The 23,018-nt window shown below is 35.0% G+C and overlaps 2 protein-coding genes across 5 annotated transcripts in view; one reads left to right on the forward strand and one right to left on the reverse strand.

Annotated features, from left to right (window-relative positions):
- GPR137C (G protein-coupled receptor 137C) overlaps nucleotides 1-8,729 on the forward strand; it is an 86,227-nt gene extending 77,498 nt beyond the window's left edge. Inside the window, exons 4-7 of one of the 2 annotated variants that reach the window (XM_015143697.3) lie at nucleotides 3,048-3,197; nucleotides 4,410-4,535; nucleotides 4,711-4,829; nucleotides 5,805-8,729. In XM_015143697.3, the coding sequence (XP_014999183.1) occupies nucleotides 3,048-3,197; nucleotides 4,410-4,535; nucleotides 4,711-4,829; nucleotides 5,805-5,982 (573 nt within the window). In that variant the 3' untranslated portion in view covers nucleotides 5,983-8,729. The remainder of the gene's footprint in view (nucleotides 1-3,047; nucleotides 3,198-4,409; nucleotides 4,536-4,710; nucleotides 4,830-5,804) is intronic. The other variant, XM_077941031.1, reaches the window with a different exon arrangement.
- A 926-nt stretch (nucleotides 8,730-9,655) lies between these two features.
- Nucleotides 9,656-23,018, reverse strand: part of ERO1A (endoplasmic reticulum oxidoreductase 1 alpha) — a 49,749-nt gene continuing 36,386 nt past the window's right edge. The window contains exons 10-16 of one of the 3 annotated variants that reach the window (XM_077938124.1): nucleotides 22,638-22,664; nucleotides 22,432-22,524; nucleotides 21,449-21,695; nucleotides 20,603-20,672; nucleotides 15,650-15,736; nucleotides 15,429-15,562; nucleotides 9,656-10,880 (exon numbers count right to left, since the gene is read on the reverse strand). In XM_077938124.1, coding sequence (XP_077794250.1) covers nucleotides 10,868-10,880; nucleotides 15,429-15,562; nucleotides 15,650-15,736; nucleotides 20,603-20,672; nucleotides 21,449-21,695; nucleotides 22,432-22,524; nucleotides 22,638-22,664 — 671 coding nt within the window. In that variant the 3' untranslated portion in view covers nucleotides 9,656-10,867. 3 annotated transcript variants of the gene reach the window in all.

Here is a 23,018-nt window from a genome sequence, read left to right on the forward strand (position 1 = left end):
TCCTGAATGAGGTCTATAATTGGACAGTTGGGTGGAAAAACTGAAACTGTCACACTTTGTTGGAAGTATAAAATTGTACATCCATTTTAGGAAAAGATTTGTCAGTTTCTTACACAGCTGAACTTATGACCACCATATGACCCAGCAATTCCACTCTTAGGTAGTTACCCAAAAGAGGTGAAAACATATCCACAAAACTATTTGTACAAGAATATTCATAGATTCTATCTAACTGTCATGTAAACAAACTCATATAATCAGAAAGTGGAATTAATGTGATTTACTGGCTCAATTTTCCTGGGTCTGAGTTTTCCAGGATGTGGGACTTCAGGTGCTAAAACCAGAAAACCCCTAAGCAAATCAGGAAGACTTGGTCACTGTCATTATCCTCTCAGCAATAAAAACAACTAACTCCTGATAGATACATCCAAAAACAAGGATGAACCTCAAAAACATTCTGCAGAATGAATGAAACATACAAGAGTTCATATTCTATGATGCCACTTACATGAACTTCTATAGCAGGTAGAACTAAATTGTAAAAAACAAAGCAGGGGAGCATTTGTGTTTTGGGTTTGGTTGATGGGGAAGGGGTGTGAGGGAACTTTCTGGAATGATGATGTTCTATATTTTGGTGGAGATTTGGGTTACACAGGTGTATACATTTGTCAAAACTCAATGACTAGTAAGTTAAGGTTTCTGCATATCTGCATTCTCAAAGTATCTGTAAACACTATTGAACTGCAATGTTTTGGATACTGAGGTGTTTAGGAGTTAGGTATAACTCTTTTTCACTTATCAAGTGTGGAATTTCTTTAAAAGTGGTATGTAAGTGTCAGAGACAGGGAAAGGAAAATCATTCCTTGAGAATTTCTCCTGAGTTGAATTGTTTGTTCTGACTCTATTTTAGGAAGGTTTTCTTCAGCTTTTGATAACACTTTCCATGTCACTGGATCCTTATTTTTCATTTTGTAATCCTGTATTTTGCGGGGGTGAATCTTTTGTTTTCCAAATGAGTGGGTGTCTTTCGTTGTTTTATGTTTGTAATTTGACTAGAGGTTGTTTGGTTTGTTGTATTAATTACTTCCACATTGATTCTTTGCTCTTTTCTCACAATCTTTTTTTAAAAGCTTCCATAGTATTTATAGATTTAAACAGAGTTTCTCTGTATTATAGCCTGTTTCTGACATTTGTCTTATTTCCCAAAGCAGTGCATATAAACTTTTGCAGTTATTTTTGAGGATGGTAATTCTTACAGCATTCTGTTTTCTGGTTCTTGTTTCCTTACTTTTCTTTAATAATACATTACTTCTAAAATTGGATCTGGAGTGGTTTTAGATTAACTTTTTTATTAACAATTTTTTTTTGGATTCACAAAAATAAAATAGCATATTGTAGAAAATTTTAGCCTAATTTTTAAGTTTTGCCAGTTTTATTTTCACACATACTTTTTGTGATGGTAGTGTGTTAGCTCAGAGAAGGTACTCTGTTACTATCCCAACATCTTTCAGGGTATCTTTTATGGTTTTGTTCTTTCTTTTCATATACCTCTAAAATGAGTTGTTCTGAGGAAGTCAGTTATAATAATAGTTCTCAACCCCACAAGAGCCCTGCAAGACCCAGTGCAGTTCTAATGAAAATATTTTTAATTACCTGTTTCTGTCCTGAAATTAATGGCTTTTTAACCTACCTACACACATAAAATTCAGTGTAATTGCCTTAATTGTAACATAACGAGGAAATAAAAGAGTAATTAATAAATATTTTGATACATTACTTTTGGAGCATGATGTAATAGATGTTTGTATTTAGACACAGAAACCATGAATGGGGCAGCTATAAATGCAAACTGTTACGGTGTGTTGCATTGGTCACTTGTATACCACAAGCAGTATTGCTGTCAGTGTCATGATTTTCTGAAATATTTGAACAACTGATAAAATTCTGAAGAAAACAAAGTACAAATTTCCTTCAGTTTACACATTCTATGTGTTTCTGGAAATTTGGGCATCTATTTAAACTATGCAAACATGTACTTCGTTTATATTCAAAACAGAATTAGGTTCTGACTCAGATCATTATAAAGAGGTGTTTCATCTTCATGAATGTCCGGGAGGACATTAGAAAGTTATCAAGGCCAGAGCACAGTTATCTTAGGTGGAGGATTCTCCTGTGACTTGCAAGTCATCTAGCATCCCTGGACCTTGTGCACTAAGTGCCATAATTGCCCCTTCTTAATCATTGTGACAACCAAACACAAACTTCCAAAACACAATATTGGGTGTTTGTGTGCAATGGAACTCTTTGGCAAGGATGTCACAGTAATTTTTTTAATGCATAAAATAAAATACACAGGATTGCAAAGAAAATGGATTTATGGAAATACAGACCCCAGGTTAAGAATCTCTGCAAGAGGTGACTACCACACCCTTCTCCAATATACACACTCCAGTTGAGAATCACTAAGTTGGAAGAGCTTTTTATGTTGAGGGAAATGCTGAAAGCCATAGTCTTAAAATTTTAAGGATTTGAAAGTACATATGGGTGCCCAGAACATTTGCCATCAACACTGTCATCAATAGGGGACTAACAACCACTCTCTAATAGAATCTAAAAGAATGAAAGCAAATAGCATAGGAACTCTATTTCTATTCTAATTTTGTATCAGAAATTAAGTGTATCAAATGGACTAATGCTTCTGTTTTCCATTCTTTTCTCATTACGACTAAACTACCTCTTTGATTAACATCAATTAAAGTTCAGATCTTTTGCCAACTTGTTTATTCATATATTAAAAGACAACCTTGGCAGAACAAAAATCTTTCTCCAGCTGCTATTTGGCAAGTTGGCAAAAAACGTCCACATATTAAACACAAGCAGTTCTAGGAATAGAAATTGAAAAGCAAAATAATCAAGAGTTTATTTCAACAGGTGCTCACTTAATGCTTTCTAGGAGTACATTGCAAGAGGTGACCATATTGTATGTACATGAATAGCTTGTCATGACAAATGTGTAGAATACTAAAGATGATTTTTATTTGTTTTAGGGTATGTCTCTGTGCCAGACTGTCGTCGTGGGCTCTGTAGTCATTCTTCTGTACTCTTCCAGAGCTTGTTATAATTTGGTGGTGGTCACCATATCTCAGGATACATTAGAAAGTCCATTTAATTATGGCTGGGATAATCTTTCAGATAAGGTAAATACCTACCACATATTCCCAGTCTAACAATGTGATAATTAACTTACCCTCATCTAGGAGAATACTGTAGTGTTTGACTTACAAACACATTTATGGAATCTCTGTTTACTGTCAGTAATCATACTTAAAGCTTTGTGTTTAAAAATCTTTATATATGTGTGACATTTGAAATCGTTCTTCACAGAGAACTTCTACCAAAGGAGTATTTTCTCTCTCCTTTTTGGTAAATAATAATAGTGCCACAGGCCTCTTGGTCGTATGCTAATTTTACTTATTTTTGTTAATGATGGTGTTTAAATATTTCTAGATAAATGAATTGGCTATTATTAGCCAATTTTCCTCCTCTTTATTAGGAGGAAAGTAACTCTCCCCTACCCAAGAATTACATATACTCTTACTTTTGGTTCAGGTTTAGATGTTTAAATAATGGCTTTCATAAAAATCTGGCTTTGTCAGCCTTGATAATGGGAGAGCATTCGTAGTTCCTTGGGTGTCCAGGTATTTGCTATCATAATTCCCAGTACTCTATGCATATTTAACTTTCTAGCATTCCCATATGCTTCCTAAATGTACATTTTGACATAGCTATGTGTCATATTTTAATAGTAATTTAGCTTTGTACTGAATTTTAGGGACCTTGGAATACTGTTTTTCATTTACCTTTCTAAAGTGAAGGAATTTTCACATGTGGTTCCTTGTGGCAGATTCTCTTCACTCTTTTTTCCATTTCCCTCTCCCAACATCTGATAGAACAGAAACAAATTTAATATGTAGATTAGGTCCAAAAGCATATTTTAAGTAGAGCTGAGCTGAGTGACTTAACATGTTACATTTTTCTACAGGTGTAATTCAGGGTAAGTGCTGTTATTTTGCCTATGGAGCAGCTGGAACAGTAATGTCTTTAAAAATCACTCTCTTCAGATTGTGGGGCCTAAATATGAGATCACTCCTTATTATCCATATATTAAAATGGTCATAAACTGATACATTTTAAAAATTAACTGCTTTTTATTCTAACTTCAAAGCATTTTATGTCCTTTAAAGGATAAGTGTCATTACGTGAGAAACCACAAAATATAGAAAGTTTTAAAGTTTATGTGCCTGTAGTTAATATATTTTATCTTACCTGATTTGAAACAAGTTAACTGTGGAGGTGATTGCTTATACATTAAACAGATGTAAAAATTCTCGGCCATATTCTGTTTACAGGCTCATGTAGAAGACATAAGTGGAGAAGAGTATATAGTATTTGGAATGGTCCTCTTTCTGTGGGAACACGTGCCAGCATGGTCGGTGGTACTGTTTTTCCGGGCACAGAGATTAAACCAGAATTTGGTATGATATCATAATATTCCCCAATGCTTGTTCTCTTATTTTTAAAAATTATGGAACATTTGTATTGATTTTCTATTTTTGGCAAAGGTTAAAACTAAAAATTATTATAGTTTCTAGCCTCCTTTCTTAGTGGAAAAGTAAAACCTTCATATGCTATCTAATACTTTGTTCACAGGCACCTGCTGGCATGATAAATAGTCACAGTTACAGTTCCAGAGCTTACTTTTTCGACAATCCAAGACGATATGATAGTGATGATGACCTGCCAAGACTGGGAAGTTCAAGAGAAGGAAGGTAGATGTAACAAAGCCACTTAGCCTGAATTACTATTGAAATTGATTGAAAAAAAAATCTAAGCTTTAACCAAAATATGAAAAAAGGTGATTTGGTAGTAATATGTCAATAAATAAGATCGGCAATACTGGAGTTTAAAGCAGATGTTAAACCCAGGGTGGGACCTGCATTATCAGGAACTACCATCTGACTAAAGCGTATATGCCTTTGGGCTTAAATGGTACCATTTCATTTCAGGATCACTTGCTGGTTCAGAGCTGTTTGTGGGAGGGGGATGCACAAGGAAGAAATACCATTATAGTGATTATGAATCTGTTTCCATATCTCTAGTGCTGGTCAAAATTCAGAGAAACCCTAGATAAAACTCTGGGGAAGCTTAACTGCCATAGGAAATCTTCCCATGCCCTCCTTGTTTCAAAACCATTTCAAGTCCTTAACTAGTACACTATTAGCTGTGATTTGGGCAAGGAGAAAAGCTTAATGGCTGAAGCCATCAAGCATAATGGCTTCAGCTTGATATGACATTTTCTGTAATCCTAACTTCATCAGGACAAGTTACATAATCTGTTTTTTGAGCCTGTTTTTCATCTGTAAGATAGGGATAATAGAACCTATCTCAGAGGTTTGTTGTGAGAGTTAAATGTATATGTGCGTCTGCATACATACATACATACACAGATGTCTTAGAATAGAACCTAGTACAAAAGGACTACATTGTTATCAGCTGATGATCAAGTTCTACCAGTTCCGAGTGGCATTTATTCATTCTTTTGTAACATAATGCGATATAGAATCCAGGATATTAGATAAAAGTCAATAAATTTGTAGAAAGGCATTATGTTATTTGACAAAGAACATATTTCAATATATTTGATTGCTTTTATTACAAAATTCATTGAAAATGCTAAAAATTCAAATGTGACTTCTTATATCCTGATCATAGTCCTATGGCTTCTTTGCCTTTTTTTGTTGCAGTTTACCAAATTCGCAAAGTTTGGGCTGGTATGGCACCATGACTGGGTGTGGCAGCAGCAGTTACACAGTCACTCCCCACCTGAACGGACCTATGACAGATACTGCTCCTTTGCTCTTTACTTGTAGTAATTTAGATTTGAACAATCATCATAGCTTATATGTGACACCACAAAACTGACAGCATCACCAAGTCATGATTCTTGAGTTGTTTTTCATAAATGTGTATATTCGATGTGTTTAAATTCCATCTACATAAACATTCCATTATCTGTTGCAACTGAAAACAAAATCTAGAAGTGTGGCTGTGTTTGGTAAAGAACACAGCTATTATTTTTGACCTTTTCATAGTAAAATGAAGTAAAACGGAAAGTTTGGAGTAGGAGAAAAGAGAGATTAGATCTTAAGGCACTTGATGGCCTCCAAAAATCCTGACTTTGGAACATCAAATGCATGTGTGCACTTTTATCTTTGTTCTGAAAGAGTCACTGCAGTCCCCAAAGTCATATGCCAATGTTCACACTGGAATACTATATTGTACACCGAACTGGAAGGCAGTTTTCCTATGAAAATCAAAGCCTGTATATTCATTGGTATGCTCTATATGGAAATCTTAATAAAAATTTTATAGTGTGAACAGTGCAGAGTTAAGGCATAAAAATGTTTCACTCTCTATAAAAATCTACTGAAAATGTGTAATCATTGAAGACAGTTCTTTTAAGCATGATTTTAAAATAGCGACTGAAATTCAATCATTTTAAACAAATGATAGTAGTAATCCATTAGTTATGGCCAGCAGTGTTCTTTGGAGGCCACAATAATTTCAAGAGGAAAATATACCAGTGAAAATGGTGTGGCTATTTTGAGTAGAATTGGTCAGTTGATTATTTTGTATAATTGAGATATATGTGGTAGTTTAAGCATGATTCTTCAAGAAAGCAATAGTGACTTTTGCATAGGGAGATTTTGGTAGAAACTTCTTGGGACTAAACAAGTTTAGAGATGCATTTAAGAATTATTCACAAAATGTATTAAATTAAAACAAATATATTTTCAAAAGCATTTGATTTCTCTGAAGCATGATATAGCAGTGAATCAGGATTGTCCTCAGGTAAATGAAATCATGATACATTATTGCAGTGAACTCAAGTGCAATACTTTGTGAGACATATAATTCCTCCTATGATTTTCACATTTGTATATCTTGTATATGGGAAAAGCCAAATTAAATTGAATTCAAATTAATTCCAGCATTAGACTAAATGAGCAAATTTAAGTAAATGTACAAACTAGGTAAGTATAAAACCACAGGTTAACAATATTGGAGTACTTTTAGAATTACATTAAAACTGTCTTAAATGTCCTATCCCAAATCTTAAAAAGAAGAAAATGGTAGGCTAAGATAATACAGAATTTTAAAATGCACTTTGTACCAGTGTCTATATGGAAAGAAGTAGATGCTGAATACCTCAAGATGCCAAGGGAACAAGCAACATTGGGAAGTTGTCACAACATGCTCAAAGACTAACTACAATTGTCTGCTATCTATTTCTTCAGAACTGAAACTAATACGAGTATCCTTTTCTGTTTTATACTTTGATTAGAATGTTATTTCCTCCCAAGTAGCTGAGACGGAGGCTGAGGCGGGAGAATGGCGTGAACCCGGGAGGCGGAGCTTGCAGTGAGCCGAGATCACGCCACTGCACTCCAGCCTGGGAGACACAGCGAGACTCCGTCTCAAAAAAAAAAAAAAAAAAAAAAAAAATGTTATTTCCTCTCTTACTTAAAATGTATTTCAACTTTTTAACAACTGATACTATAACTTCACAAAAGTAAAACACTAGGTTGAAACCCTAAGGAAAAACTGAAATTGTTAATGCTTTCCATCTTTTGGGAGGCAAGTACAGAGACAAATAAATTTCTTCTTTTTATGATACAAAATGACTTTGTATTCAATCAGAAGCATATACTTACTTACATTATTTTGGGTTTGTTTGTAAGTTCTCTTATTGTAACCAAGTTATTTAAAATTGTATAATATAAAAAGTTAACCGTGGTATTAAGTGACAAAAGCGTATTTTTATTACAACTTCAGTTGTTAGATTTCTTCTCAGAATGCCAACTGTTTATTTTGCTAATAATGTTAGGTATCTAACATTAGATAGAGCTGTCTGAAAAGATACATTGTCTTCGTTAATCCTTGGGGTTCAAGGTGATGACGTTTTTCTGGTAAGGTTCCCCTTGATAATGTTCCTATTTAACCAAACTAAAAAAGATTACTTTTTAAAAATTTCTCAGAAAAAATAACTTGGTTCTTTCTGCTGCATTAGTTGATTGTTCCAAATTTGAGATTTGTAAGTTTATTCTTATCACTGACTAGGGTACCCAAATTCTTGCATTTGTCTCCTTATACACATCTAACACATCACCAAAGACAAATAAAGATACACTCTGGCCCAATCTTTGCTTAAAAATTCCAAAGCACTAGGAGCACTTTAAGTTTGGTCTCGAAAGTTGTTTATAAAATCAAAGGGCTACCGATTCCCTGTTCATCCTGCACTGAAGCACATGATGACAATATCAAACCTTCATTTTTGTTCATTAAAAAGTGAATTTCGTTACTTACGTGTGTAATTCTATAGTGATTAGCAGTATTTGTTTTCATCATTTCACTTGGGTGGCCATTAATTTTGAAACTTTTACCACTCATTGTAGTTGGTTGTAGTTTTATGGAAAATGTAATTTATAGCTAAAGTGGCTTTTTTATGCATAGCTGCCTTTTTTATTGTTTAACAGTGTTTCTCAGCTATATAATCAGTTTCAAACTGGTTGTAAAAGTATAGCTGTGGCCAATGAATGTATTTATTTGTTGTTTCACTAAATTGTAACAAAACACTACTATTGAAAATAAAAGTGTTTGTGCTTTTATTTAGAGGTCTGGTTTTCTTCATCTCTTATAATGGACTAAGTTTCTATCATATAAGGATAAGAACATAGTGCTACCACAAAAAAAAAAAAAGAGAAAAAAATCAGGAGTTACAAATGATAGTTTGCCTTTAGTGATCGCATAATTTGTCGTATCACTTAATATACACCAGTTTGACATGAAGTGCCATGCAGTTTAAAATGCCAATACATGGCCGGGCATGGTGGCTCACGCCTGTAATCCCAGCACTTTGGGAGGCCGAGGTGGGCGGATCACAAGGTCAGGAAATCGAGACCATGGTGAAACCCCGTCTCTACTAAAAATAGAAAAAATTAGCCGGGCGCAGGGGCGGGCGCCTGTAGTCCCAGCTACTCGGGAGGCTGAGGTAGGAGAATGGCGTGAACCCGGGAGGCGGAGCTTGCAGTGAGCCGAGATTGCGCCACTGCACTCCAGCCTGGGCGACAGAGCGAGACTCCGTCTCAAAAAAAAAAAAAAAAAAAAAAAAAAAAAAAAAAAAAAAGCCAATACATTATTAGATAGTACATTTTTATTCAAACATTAAGCTAAGAAAAATGGTTGTATGAAATAATTTGTAACACCTCTCCCCGTCCCTTTAGAATCTTAAAACAGGAATCCATTTATCTACCTTATAATCCTAGGAAGGTATTCTTTGATTATTCAAGAAATTCTTCAATGATGCTTAACACAATTTTCCCATGAAAGAAGTTCCTTTTCTTCCCAGAATAGACCCTTTTCATGACCCACCAAAAACCATACCAAATCTTGAATACAATTTCAGCTTTATTGACCCCTTGAAGTCTACAAATCCTTGGGACTCTACTGACCCTTGCTGTAAAGTGAAGGGAGTGAAAGTATTTGGAATCAAGGTAGGACCTCTAATATAATAAAGATGTCACTTTAAAATCAATTTATTCAACAAACATTTATTAAACGTTCATATGCCAAAAACTATGCTATGGAGATGCAAAAAATAAAAAGGTTCCTTTTCCTGCCCTTAAGGAGCTCACATTCTAGTGAAGAAGACTTTTGAAAAATAAAACAATACAGTACAATTTAAGTGACATACAATAGAGGTAGGTTGTAATTACAGTGGTGACACAGAAGTAGAAGTTAGATGACTCTCCTTGAGTGGAGCAAGGGAGATTTTACAGAGGAAATGCTTATGTCAGGCCTGCAAGATGCATAGGAATTTTCCAAGTTGGGGAAGGATGACCAGCGCACTTGATGCAAAGAGTACAGCATTTACCAAGGCGGGAAACCTGGCCATACAGGGCTTTTGAAGAACTGTTAAGTCTGTTTCACCAGAACATTCGGTGGAGGAAACACATTACACATCAGAAGACCTTGTACACCAACCAGAGGGGTTTGGCTTTCTCCTGAAAGTTCCTGAAGTCATGGAAGGGTATTAGGGAGTAATGCTGTCAGAGTGCTTCTAGAAAGCCTACTCTGGTAACATTGAGCAACAAATAGGAAACCAGCTAGGTATAGGAGGCAGGTTAGTACTGTAGGTATTAATAATATCAATGAAGATGAAAGAGTGATGTATCAGAGAGGTGGAGATAAAATCAGTAAAATTTAAACACTAAATGATAGGGGAAGGTGGAGAAGAGGAATGAGCCTAGAAAACATAGAATATAATGGTTCTAAAATTAACCAAAGTAAGGAACACAGGCATTAGAGTAGGTTTTACAGACAATGAATGTTTTAAGACACAGGTGTCTGTGGGACAACCAAGTAAAGTGCAGCAGGCAGATGGATTGAGGAGTTTGGCTAAAGATAAGGATTTAGGAATTGCTGAACTGAAATGACCCAAGCGTGAGAAGTGGTGTTATGATTAAGAGGAAAAAAAAATGGAGGCCTGAGGAATAACATTAAAGGAATAAATGAAGAAGCTAAAAAGGGGGGGTTCAGGAGTGAGCAAAATGTAAAAAATCAAGGGAATAAATCTTTCAAGTACAGGCTGTCAAAAATGTCAAATAAGTAATGGCTTGTGAATTAAACTGTGGATTTAGAATTGATTTCAGACTTCACAGGAAGGGACTGTTAACTATACAGCCAAACGGCAGATTTCAGTTGCGGAGCCAGTGGAAGGTGACAAAGTAGAGGTAAGAATATTCCTTCAAAAGGATTGGCTGTTAAAAAAAAAAAAAAAAAAAAAAAAAGGAAAGGAAGCATAAGATGAGAGAGGGGGATACACAAAAAATGGCCATTTGAACCCCACACTGTATTTTATGTAGAGTGATCACTTCATAGTCTTTTGAGTCTCCAAGAGGATTGACTTATTTAGTGGGTTAATGTCTTTCTTTTCCTGCCTTAGAGAAAATGAAGTGGCAGAGGAAAATAGGTCACATTATTAAACTTAGTTCTGCGATTATTCATTTAAAATATACTGAATACATATGCATACATTCATCCAACAAATATTTATTGGATACCAAGTATGTGCTTGGCACTGTAGCAGGCCTTAGGGACACAGAAGAAAAAGTGTACAGCAGTGTCAACTGACATTTCTTAACCACTATATAAATAAACCCCACTCTACTAATAATGGGACATTTCAACATGTTATACCTGATAAGACATATGTAAAGAGGGCACATGATTTTGAGGTATATAGCTTTTTCTCTACAATTACCATGTGATATAAATTCCTAAACCCCTTCAAATAGCTTTATAAATGAAGAGCTTCCATTAATGAAAACCTCCCAAAATTACAGTTCAGTTTTAGGGAGACAAAGGAACTTCGTGTATAAAAAAACAAAACTTAAACTGGGTATGGTGCAGACACCTGTATTCCCAGCTACTCGGGAGGCTGAGATGGGAAGATCACTTCTGCCTAGGAGGTCAAGTTCCAGCCTGGGCAACACAGCAAAACCTTGTCTCTCAAAAAAAATTTTAATAAAATAAATAGCCTACCCTATTACTATACACATCAAGCGTAAAACAGGCAACAAAACTCAAAAAGAACTTTAGACTGGAACTTGAAATTATTATTTATTCTAAGGCTTATAGTAGTATAGTTCCAGAATTGTGGGAGCTTTTTTTTTTTTTTTTCTGAGAAAATCATTTTTAGAAATTATTCAGTATTACACTGAAGTATTTAGGGTTAAAGGGGCATGATGCCTGTAACTGACTTTCAAATGATTGAGGAAAAATTGTGTGTGTGCGCATGTGTATGTGCATGTGAGTGTGTGTGCGTGCGTGTGTGTACAAAGAAAGCATGAAAGATAAAGTACATATGAACAATTAGTGAATCTGGGTAAGAGAGCTCTTTGTACTATTTTTGAAACTTTTCTGTAAATTGGAAATTATATAAAAATAAAAAGTGTTCCCCAAATTTTATTTAGTATTAGGGAAAGTATTATGAGAATAAATATATAATCTATTCAACTTTTCACAATGTTTAGAAATCTCCTGTGCCTTTGAGTTGTTATTGTACATTTCTATACACAAAAATAACCCAATCAAAATAGCAATATCATTCTAAAAGTGATTTGTTTCATACCAATGTATTTTAGGATTGCCAGATAAAATACAAGACTCCCAGTTAAATTTGAATTTCAAACAAATAATTTTTTAGTATAAGTATTTTCCAAATATTCCATGTAACATATTAAAAAACTAATTGTTGTTTATCTGAAATTCAAATCTAACTAGACAATCTTTATTTTTATTTGCTAAATCCAGCAACCCTAAATGTATTGAAAAATTCTACATTGCTAATTACGGGTCATTCATGAGGCCTCCTTAGCATTTTCCTATTAAATGCTTGCCATATTTACCATAGTTTTATTTATATTACATCTTATTACACAAAATGCTAGTTTCAGACACTTAGAATATTCACTTTTATCATATATGAATTTTATAATCCTCCTTTTATTCAATATTAAACTTTAAAATTTGTACCACATTATTAAAGTATTACTTTTCCTCACAGTAGTATTATACATAGACTTAACATAATTTTTTAAAATGTGTTTACTTAAAACAATATAATTCTCCTTTACAAAAGCAACTTTATATAAAATGTTTGGCTTAAGACTGTCATTGCTATTATGCCTTTGAATGAAATTCCACTCTTTGGCCTCCACTGTCCAGAAACAGGCACATATCAGCTTGTTTTCTTTAATGAATACTTTGTAACAAGTTCCTGAAGTTTTCTAATTCTTTCACACTTGTAGAAATTCTGTAACCAAAAAATATTTCACTCAGAAATCATCTTAGATAAATTTTATCTGTAAAAGTTACTCACTTTGCATTTTAAAACAACATTTTTAAAGTAACTTATTTCAATAAATTTCAGGTGCATAAAACATTTAATATATTTTAATATATTTTAGTTCTTAATTTGACATGGTAAAACTAAGGTATTAATGTCCAGAAATTAGTTATTTTAAAAGTATTTAAATATGCATGCCAGATTCAGTGATTCACTCCTGTAAACCCAGTATTTTTTGAGGCCAAGATGGGAGAACTGCTTGAGGCCAGGAATTTGAGACCAGCCTGGGCAACACAGGGAGACCCGGTCTCTACGAAAAAAATTTAAAAATCAGCCAGTCATGGCTGTGTGTACCTGTAGTCGTAGCTACTTGGAAACCCGAAGTAGAACTGCTTGAGCCCAGGAGTTCAAGGACAGTGAGCTATGATCATTCCACTGCACTCCAGCCTGGGCAACATAACCAGATCCTATCTCTAAAAAACCAAATTATTTTAAATAAATAAAATAGCCAGGTGCAGTAGCTCATGCCTGTAATCCCAGTGCTTTGGAAGGCCAAGGCGAGCAGACCACTTGAGTCCAGGAGTTTGAGACCAGCCAGGGCAATATACAAAACCCTATCTCTACAAAAATTTAGCCCAGCATGGTGGTGTGTGCCTGTATCCCAGCTACTCAGGTGACTAAGGTGGGAGAATCTATTGAGCCTGGGAGGCGGAGGTTTCAGTGAGCTGAGATCACATCAGTCAATCAAATACCTAAGTATGAGATACATAAGTATTTAAATACTTCTGTATTTTAAGCATTCATAAGTATACTCCCTTTATATTAAAGCATATAGTATTTGGTATAAAATATGTATGTATACAAATATAATATTTAGGTATAAGTATTCATAAAAGTATTCATCTGCTTAATATTAAAGAATATAAGTATAAAGTATATAAACACAGAACTATAACTATTTTTAAATGCATAAGTATATGAATACTTAAAATACACCATATTTAGTAAATGTAGAAAGAATCAATGCTATTGGCCTATAAAGAGTAAGAATATTAAATGTATGACTACATTGTTTTCAGTAATTTTTGTAAAGTAAATTTTGTTCATTTTGAGTGCACTTAGTTCTGCTCTCTATCATGAAAAAAATAGTAGATTAATGAAATATTAACTATCAAACCCCTGGGTGCGAGAGACACAATTTTGAAGGTCAATTATTTCAAGCCCAAAATTATAATATTTTTTAAATGAGGAAATGTAGTCCTTTAAAAAATATTAATTTTTATAAATCTCAGCATTTCTTGCATGATAGGCCAGAAAGAATGCATCTGTAAATATTTTAATGTAAGTTCCTTATTTCATGCTTTTCTTTAATCATTTTGATGGGAAATAATTGTTTTAAAAAGAATCATTAACCTTTTTATATAATGGTGAATTCACAAAGAGATTTACATGTACACCTCTGTTAAACATGATTTTTCTAGCACCACAAAAATAATTGGATAGCAAAAAAATGTGCTTTTAAACAATTTTTAATATACAAATTCGATAAGATGAATATTAAAATTCAATCAGTAATTATAATTATGATTTTATATTTACATGTATGCACATTTTTTTTTCTTTTTTTTTTTTTTTGAGATAGTGTCTTGCTCTTCTGTTGCCCTGGCTGGAGTGCAGTGGTATGATCTTGGCTCACTGCAACCTGTGCCTCCCAGGTTCTAGTGATTCTTCTGCCTCAGCCTCCCGAGTAGCTGGGACCACAGGCATGCTCCACCACGCCTGGCTAATTTTTTGTATTTTTAGTAGAGTTGGCCAGGCTGGTCTCGAACTCCTGGCCTGAAGTGATCCACCCACCTCAGCTTCCCAAAGGGCTAGGATTACAGGCATGAGCCACCGTGCCGCGCCCTAATTATGATTACAAAAGTCAACAGATGAAAATAAAGACCATCATGTACCAATTGTATATGTCTACATACTTGAGGTATTTCATAATATCCCATAATTCTGTAATGAAATAATTTCTTCAAAAAAAAAAAATTCCTGGCTGGGCACAGTGGCTCACGCCTGTAATCCAGCACTTTCAGAGGTGGAGCCAGGCAGATCACCAGAGGTCAGGAGTTCAAGACCAGCCTGGCCAACATGGTGAAACCCTGTTTCTACTAAAACTACACACACACACACACACACAAATTAGTCAGGTGTGGTGTCATGCACCTGTAGTCCCAGCTACTTGGGAGGCTGAGTTGGGAGAATCACTTGAACCCAGAGGGCAGAGGTTGCAGTGAGCCGAGATCACACTACTGCACTCCAGCCTGGGCTACAGACCAAGACTCCATCTCAAAACTAAATAAATAAATAAAATAAAAAGGATATTCCTTACCCAGTTTTTTCTGAGAGCATATATGTTGCTTTAGACTTACTTGGCTACCAGAAGCAATTTCAGTACATTCAAACTAACCTTCCAAATGCGTTGAATAATGATACTATTTCTTGTCTGGTTAGATGGAATTCATAACTAGGTCCACTTTCTGGCATATTTGCTATCAATTTCTCAGAAAACAAGATCTTCAGAGCAGTGCCCAAACCCTGAGTCTATAACAGAAATAAGAAAAAAATAAAAATTAGAAAATTATTCATGCAAAGGGTAAATGAGAAATAGGAATGACTAGATTTGCTTACCTGAAGCTTTCCCCACAGACGACATTTAAAACAACCAACACAATCCATGATTCTTGAAATATTTCTAAAATGCAGTCGAAAGTCCTCCTGAAAACAATTTAACAAAATTTTATTAAGATGTACTATACAGTCAATTACTGAGTATTTTCAGAGCACGTTCTATGTGCCTAACACTGTGCAAGGTACTATGGGGTACCAAAAATGAGAAGAGCACTAATATTCATTGATTTTACATACCAGATCCTTACATATACAATCTCATTTAATCTTCACCATGAATCCAAAGGTAGATATTATTATAATCTACACCTAATGTAAAAAACAAGATTCAGAGTGTTTAGGTAACTTGCCTAAATTCCCACACTAGTAAACAAAAAAACTTAGAACCCAGGCCTGCCTGACTCCAAAGCTAAACTATCTGCAAAAATATACAAAATAACTTTGTCAAGGTGTCCATGGTAGATGATTAACTACATGTCAATAGGTGGAGAAAGGAGGGTGAGGCAGGGTTAGAGACCATCATTTACCAGAAGGAATGAGGGAGGGAATGAGTGAAGAAGGTTTCTTTTTTTTTTTTTTTTTTTTTTGAGAGGGAGCAGCGCCCTGTCACCCAGGCTGGAGTGCAGTGGCAGGATCTTGGCTCACTGCAAGCTCCACCTCCCGGGTTCACACCATTCTCCTGCCTCAACCTCCTGAGTAGCTGGGACTACAGGCGCCCGCCATCACGCCCGGCTACTTTTTTGTATTTTCGGTAGAGACGGGGTTTCACCACGTTAGCCAGGATGGTCTCGATCTCCTGACCTTGTGATCCGCCCGCCTCAGCCTCCCAAAGTGCTGGGATTACAGGCGTGAGCCACCATGCCTGGCCCATTGTTACCATATCTTAATAATATTTTCTATCTTGGTTTCAGTACCTGTCCAGTAAGAGGTACTAATTTTTTTATTTTTATGACCACATGACATCCAAGCAAGAGGTACTAATTTTAAACCTACTTTAAAAAAACTAACCAGTAATATTACTCTACAAAGATTCTGTGATCTTTTAGGTTTCCTTTAAACTACAGCTTTGACCAAAACTTATAGAAAAATCATACTTTTAACAATAACAACAGAGTAATAAGGTTACTCTAAAGAACATGTTCCCATCCTATGAGCTGTTGACTTCTAGAAGACTTAATAGTTATTATGAGGATCTACAAAATCCACATGGAGACAAGACTGTATACCACAAAATAAATAGCTCACATGTATGCACTATAAATTTCCAAATGGATAGAAATGTTATGATCAATAAAACACAACTTTTACTTTAAAAGTGTTACTAAATGCACGGTAGCTTTTTGGCAATCATATTTTCAAAATCAACAGATACTAAAAATACTCTGTCATGAGAAGAGGCCTTGAAAGTTCCTGAGTATAAGAGACTCTCATACTTGTGAGAGTTGGAAGCCTCTGTTCTAAAAGATTGTGCTTGCTTTTGTAGATGCTAATTTCAATGTCCGATTCTACGTTAATTCAAATACTTGAAAGTGACAGCTCTTGAGTAAGTATTTGTATGACATGTACAGAGAGCAGGCATGGTTGTACAATAGCCAAATAAACACTGTAAAATTAAAACCAAGCACATCAAATAGCATGCGTCTTCTGCTTAAGTGAACTTAATATGCTAGGACCAAATTAATAGGCTAGAAATTTACTAGATCAAATTAGTAAAAATTAGTAAGGATTTCACAGGAGAAAATCCTTGTGACTTAACAAATAACAATCATGTACAATAACTTGAGTATATCCCCTAATTATCTCAGGTTAGAAAAAGTATGGTCCTTAAAATAACCAGTACCTAAATCACTTACAGATTTTACTTGTTTAGACATACAGTTTTAGGTCATCACTTTAAATTACAGCCAGTCAACAGAATGATCAAGCATTCTGTGATTCATATTCAGTGAAACCAACTGACCAGTTCTTGCGCAAATTCTCAAATATTTTACAAGTCTTCAAATGAGATCAAATTCTATTTGAATTGAATGCTAAATAATTCTCCTTCATACAAGTCCTCTATTTCTAACCATACATTGATAGGGTACTAAGGAAACAAGATGAGATTTTTAAAATTAATTTATAAATATGACTGTTCAAATCGATGTTTACCAGAAACCACTTTTTAAAAAAGTAAATCTTTGATAGTAGCATGTTTTGTTTTTTACATCTTTCCTGTAAAAGATTCAGAAAAATTCTCTGTTACATAAAGAATCTCTACCTAAACTTCATAGGACATTAAAGGTGAGTGTTTCCGAGTTTTGATCAAATTAAAACACCGTGAGAAATCCTTCTAATCTGCACGATTTAAAAAGAGCTGATGCCAGAACACTTTCCAATAAAGCAGCAAGTAAACTAAAAAAAAAGGAACATATTGAAAATAGTAGGAAAAAAAGAAGTCTTATTACAGCATCTTCCCCCTCACTTTCTAGTTCCTGGAAGCTGTTTAGGCAGATTATATAAGCACTGAGGTATGTATTTGTAGCAAGAATGCTTCAAGTAGGAGGTAGATGGGAAGTCAAGAATAAGTATTATCTAACAGCAAAAAAACTGAGTGCATAAAATCAGCTTCTTTCATTACAGAAAGAATAAGAAGCAGAGGAAGATATTTGTAAATATTTTGATGAAATCAGGCTGGCTATGGTGGTGGCTCACACCTGTACTCCCAGCACTTTCGGAGGCCAAGACAGGCGGATTGCTTGAGGCCAAGAGTTCAAGACCAGCCTGGGCAAAAACAGTGAGACCCCCAACTCAACAAAAAAATTTTAAAAGTTAGCAGGGCATAGTGGTGCCAGCCTGTAGTCCTAGCTACTCAGGGGGCTGAGGTGGGAAGACGGCTTGAACCCAGGAGTTCCAGGCTGCAGTGAGCTATGATTGTGCCTCTGCACTTCAACTTTGGTGACAAAATAAGACCTTATCTCTTAAAAAAACAAAAATATATATACAATATGTATGAAACCAGACATATTTATACAGAAATCTATCTATACATATCTACCATATCTAGTATCTATATCCCGTATCTTTATTAAGACAAAGCCCAAATCATTGTTAATTGTTACCATATCTTAACAATATTCTCTATCTTGTGTTTCAGTACCTGTTCAGTAAGAGGTACTAACTTTATTTTTACTATTTTTCTATAACCAGATGACATCCAAGCAAGAGGTACTAATTTTAAACCTACCTTAAAAAAAACTACTCAATAATATTACTCTACAAAGATTCTGTGATATATATATATGAGATTTCATATGTACATATATATAATTGCGTGTGTGTGTGTATATATATATATAAAAAATCAGATCAAGCCCAGTAGTACGGAGGGCCACCTGCCTCTACTTACCAGTAGAACTTTGTAAAAGAGAAGAGAAATATAATTTTACTTGACCCCCTCTGGAAATCCCTTGAGGGTGGAAGCTCTCTTTCCTTTTAATGACAAAAAATTGTGCTGTGCACATAATGAGTGTGTAATAAATCTTCCTGGTGATGTTTGATATTTATAGTATTATGTGGCAAATACATACTCAGAGATTGTCTTGTCTGAGGTTAGACCCTATTAAAAGGCAAGGCAATGACAAGACCCCATTCTGTGGGGTATTGAATCTATTCTTTCCCAACTGCACACTGGTATTCGTAACTGTCTTTAATTCCCAGTGAATAAGATGAATGGAAGGGGGTGCAATGGCTCATGCCTATAATCCCAGCACTTTGGAAGACTGAGGTGGGAGGACCACTTGAGCCCAGGAGTTTGAGACCAGCCTGGGCAACAGAGCAAAACCCTGTCTCTACTGAAAAAAAAAAAAAAAAAAAAAAATAGGTAAGCATGGTAGTACATGCCTGTGGTCCCAGCTACTCAAGCTACTCAGAAAGCTGAGGTGGGAGGATCGCTTGAGCACAGAATTTCAAGGTAGCAATGAGCCGTGATCATATCACTGCACTCCAGCCTGGGTGACAGAGTGAGATCCTTTCTCAATAACAATAAAAAAGATGAATGACAAAACATCACACTGTGCCTTCTCCCACTAATGAAGATCTGTTAATTAATATCATCTTCAGAATTCTCTTCAGCAAAAGATAGACTAATATGCTACTCATGCATTGGATCCATTTCCTTTAATTTATTACATCTATTACATGAGATCATCAATGTGAAAGGCATCTATAAGGTGTACAGCAATATACAGATATCAGTGTTACTTTGAATATAATGCAAAATAGACTTTAAGTGGCACCTGCCTTTGGACTTGATTTTTTTGAGGAAAAGAAAGATAATGATTCTGATTTTTTTCTTATTAATTTCAAGATGTATATATCAAGATTTACTGTTAAGTATACATACATGTATTTATTTTTTAATTGACAAAAATTTTATAGGTTTATGGATACAATGTGATGTTTTAATGTGTATTTACAATGTGAAGTGATTAAACCAGGCTAATTAACAAATCCATCACCTCACCTAATCATTTTTTGTATAGTGGAAACTTTAAAATCTACACTTTCGGCAATTTTGCAATATACAATGCATTATTACCACAGTTACCATTCTGTGCAGCAGATCACTAAATCTTATTCTCCCTAACTGAAACTTTGTACCCATGGATCAACATCTCCTTTTTCCCCACCCACCCCCAACTCCCAGCCTGTGGTAACCACCATTCTACTCTTTTTTTTTTTTTTTTAATTAAAGACAGGGTTTCACACGATGTTGCCCAAGCTGGTCTTGAACTCCAGGGCTCAAGCAATCCTCCCACCTCAGCCTCCCAAAGTGCTGGGATTACAGGCCTGAGCCACCGCACGTGGCCTACTCTCTACTTCTGTGAGTACTATCTATGGGTTTATATTCGTATCTGCATAAGTGTTAATCAGTTTGTATCTAATGATTAAGATAAAGTATAAAATAATTACCTTTAGTTTGTGTGCTTCTTTTTTATCCCCAGCAAAAAATGAATTCTCATCAAAATGCAAAGGAAATGACCTGCATTTTAAAACAGAGAATATTCATTTTCATGTGTTGTAAATATTAAAAGTACTGCTAATACAACATTTTACTGGTCATGATAAATAAAGAGGAGAAAACATAGTAAAACCAATACTCCAATGCCCAAAACAAATTCTTATCCTCAAGCCTCAAATCTCGATTCTAACTGCATGAGATAATTATAAGTACCGAAATTTGACCCCAAATCCAATTTGTTCAAATAAACATGAAAATAATACATTATCAAATATTAAAAGAATGGCTCTTAAAACTAAAAATGTGTGCCTCTCAGTACCCAAGTCAAAATAAAAACAAAAGCAAAATTCAATTTGAAAAGACCTACAAACAAAATTAACTTTTAATTATGTTCTAAATAGTTTTCCTTTCTCTAAATGAATACTTAAAAATTTCAGGCAGAGCACAGTGGCCTGCACCTGTAATCCCAGCACTCTGGGAGGTCAAGGTGGGTGGATCACTTGAGCCCAGGAGTTCGAGACCAGCCTGGACAACATGACAAAACCCCATCTCTACAAAACATACAAAAATTAGCCCGGTGTGGTGGTTTGCACATATAGTCCCAGCTACTTGGGCTGAGATGGGAGGACTGCTTGAGCCCAGGAGATGGAGGCTGCAGTGAGCCATGATCGTGCCACTGCACTCCAGCCTGGGCAACAGAGGGAGACCCTGTCTCAAAAAAAAAAAAAAAAAAAAATTGATTTTTTACATTACTTGTCACTCTTCTATTAATGTATAAATTTTAATATATAATTTACTTGATTTCATGAAGTATTTCCAGAAGTAACATTTTGTTTTCCTCATCCTGAATTTTATTTCCAGTAAAGAGTTGAAAATCTGGGCGCTCGAAGAATGGTAACACTTTGGATAAAGCCCTTAGTTCTATTAAGTAGAGAAAATACAAGTTCTTAAGCCTTCTTGGACCTTCTCCTTCAGTCAAAATTCCATCAAATCGCTGTTGAAATTCTGTAATGTTGTGTCCCCATTTCTTTTCTAACCAGGTCTCTAAGGAAGAAGAATTAAATATTAAAAACTGAATTTGACAATTTTTACTTTAATTATATTAGGTTATTCATGCCTGCAGAATTTCATTTAGCATTTTAAATTATATAATAACAACCAGAAAATGATTTTTCACAATTTAGCCATTAATAGTTTTATATTAATATTTTATTTTCTAAAACCCATCCTTACAATGAATTCAAAGTTTTACTGAAAAAGCAAGTCTTATTAATAATAAAAATCATTCTTGGCCGGGCGCGGTGGCTCAAGCCTGTAATCCCAGCACTTTGGGAGGCCGAGACGGGCGGATCACGAGGTCAGGAGTTCAAGACCATCCGGGCTAACACGGTGAAACCCCGTCTCTACTAAAAATACAAAAAATTAGCCGGGCGTGGTGGCGGGCGCCTGTAGTCCCAGCTACTCGGGAGGCTGAGGCAGGAGAACGGCGTAAACCCGGGAGGCGGAGCTTGCAGTGAGCTGAGATCCGGCCACTGTACTCCAGCCTGGGTGACAGAGCGAGACTCTGTCTCAAAAAAAAAAAAAAAAAAAAAAAGAGTATGTTGAACTGTTCAATTATGTCTATAGTTACCACCTTTCTGATTACTACCATTTAAGAGTGAATTTTTACTTCCTAATATTCAATCAGGTCAACCTTTTCCCATTCAGGTAAATGCCAGGAAAATTTTAAGAATATCTAAAAATAAGAGTGGTAAACTGAATAAAAGTAAATGTCACATACCTTGTAAAAGATATCTTGCACTCAAATGCACATTAATGCTTGCATGTAGGCCAGATATAAGTCTGTAGAATGCTCTTTTTTCTACACAGAGACCTAAGAAAAAGCAGTGACTTAGAAATAAAATTTCATATGTGAATCTTGTAGACATAAAATTAATCTCATGAGAAAAAGAAATCATTGAAATTTATTTTAAAGTTTCTAATTACCTTCTAGCCAACTGTAAAAAGTGTTCTCTGAAATCAAAAGAAAAATAAGTCATAAGATTGGAAAATGCCAAAATACAAGGTTTTCAAAAGTTTTAAAGCATTATAGCAAATTTGTGCCAAACAGCAATTTAAAGATTGTTTAACCTAACAGTCCAAGTCTTAATTGCAATTTCTCGAAAGGAAGAAGAAAAGTTTGTGGTATGGATTCAGTTAAGTACCAATCTGCTGCTTGGTCTTTAAAAGGCTTTAGCATTGCCTTAGGTAGACCCAGTCTCATAACTTTCTGGTTAAAGTGTTTTACATGAGGTCAAAATGCAGAATTTAAATAGTAAATCAATCAAGAACGGGAAAATACCTATCCTTGATAACAATTCATGCCAT

This window comes from Macaca mulatta, chromosome 7 (genome assembly GCF_049350105.2).
Source record: "Macaca mulatta isolate MMU2019108-1 chromosome 7, T2T-MMU8v2.0, whole genome shotgun sequence".
NCBI lineage: Eukaryota > Metazoa > Chordata > Mammalia > Primates > Cercopithecidae > Macaca > Macaca mulatta.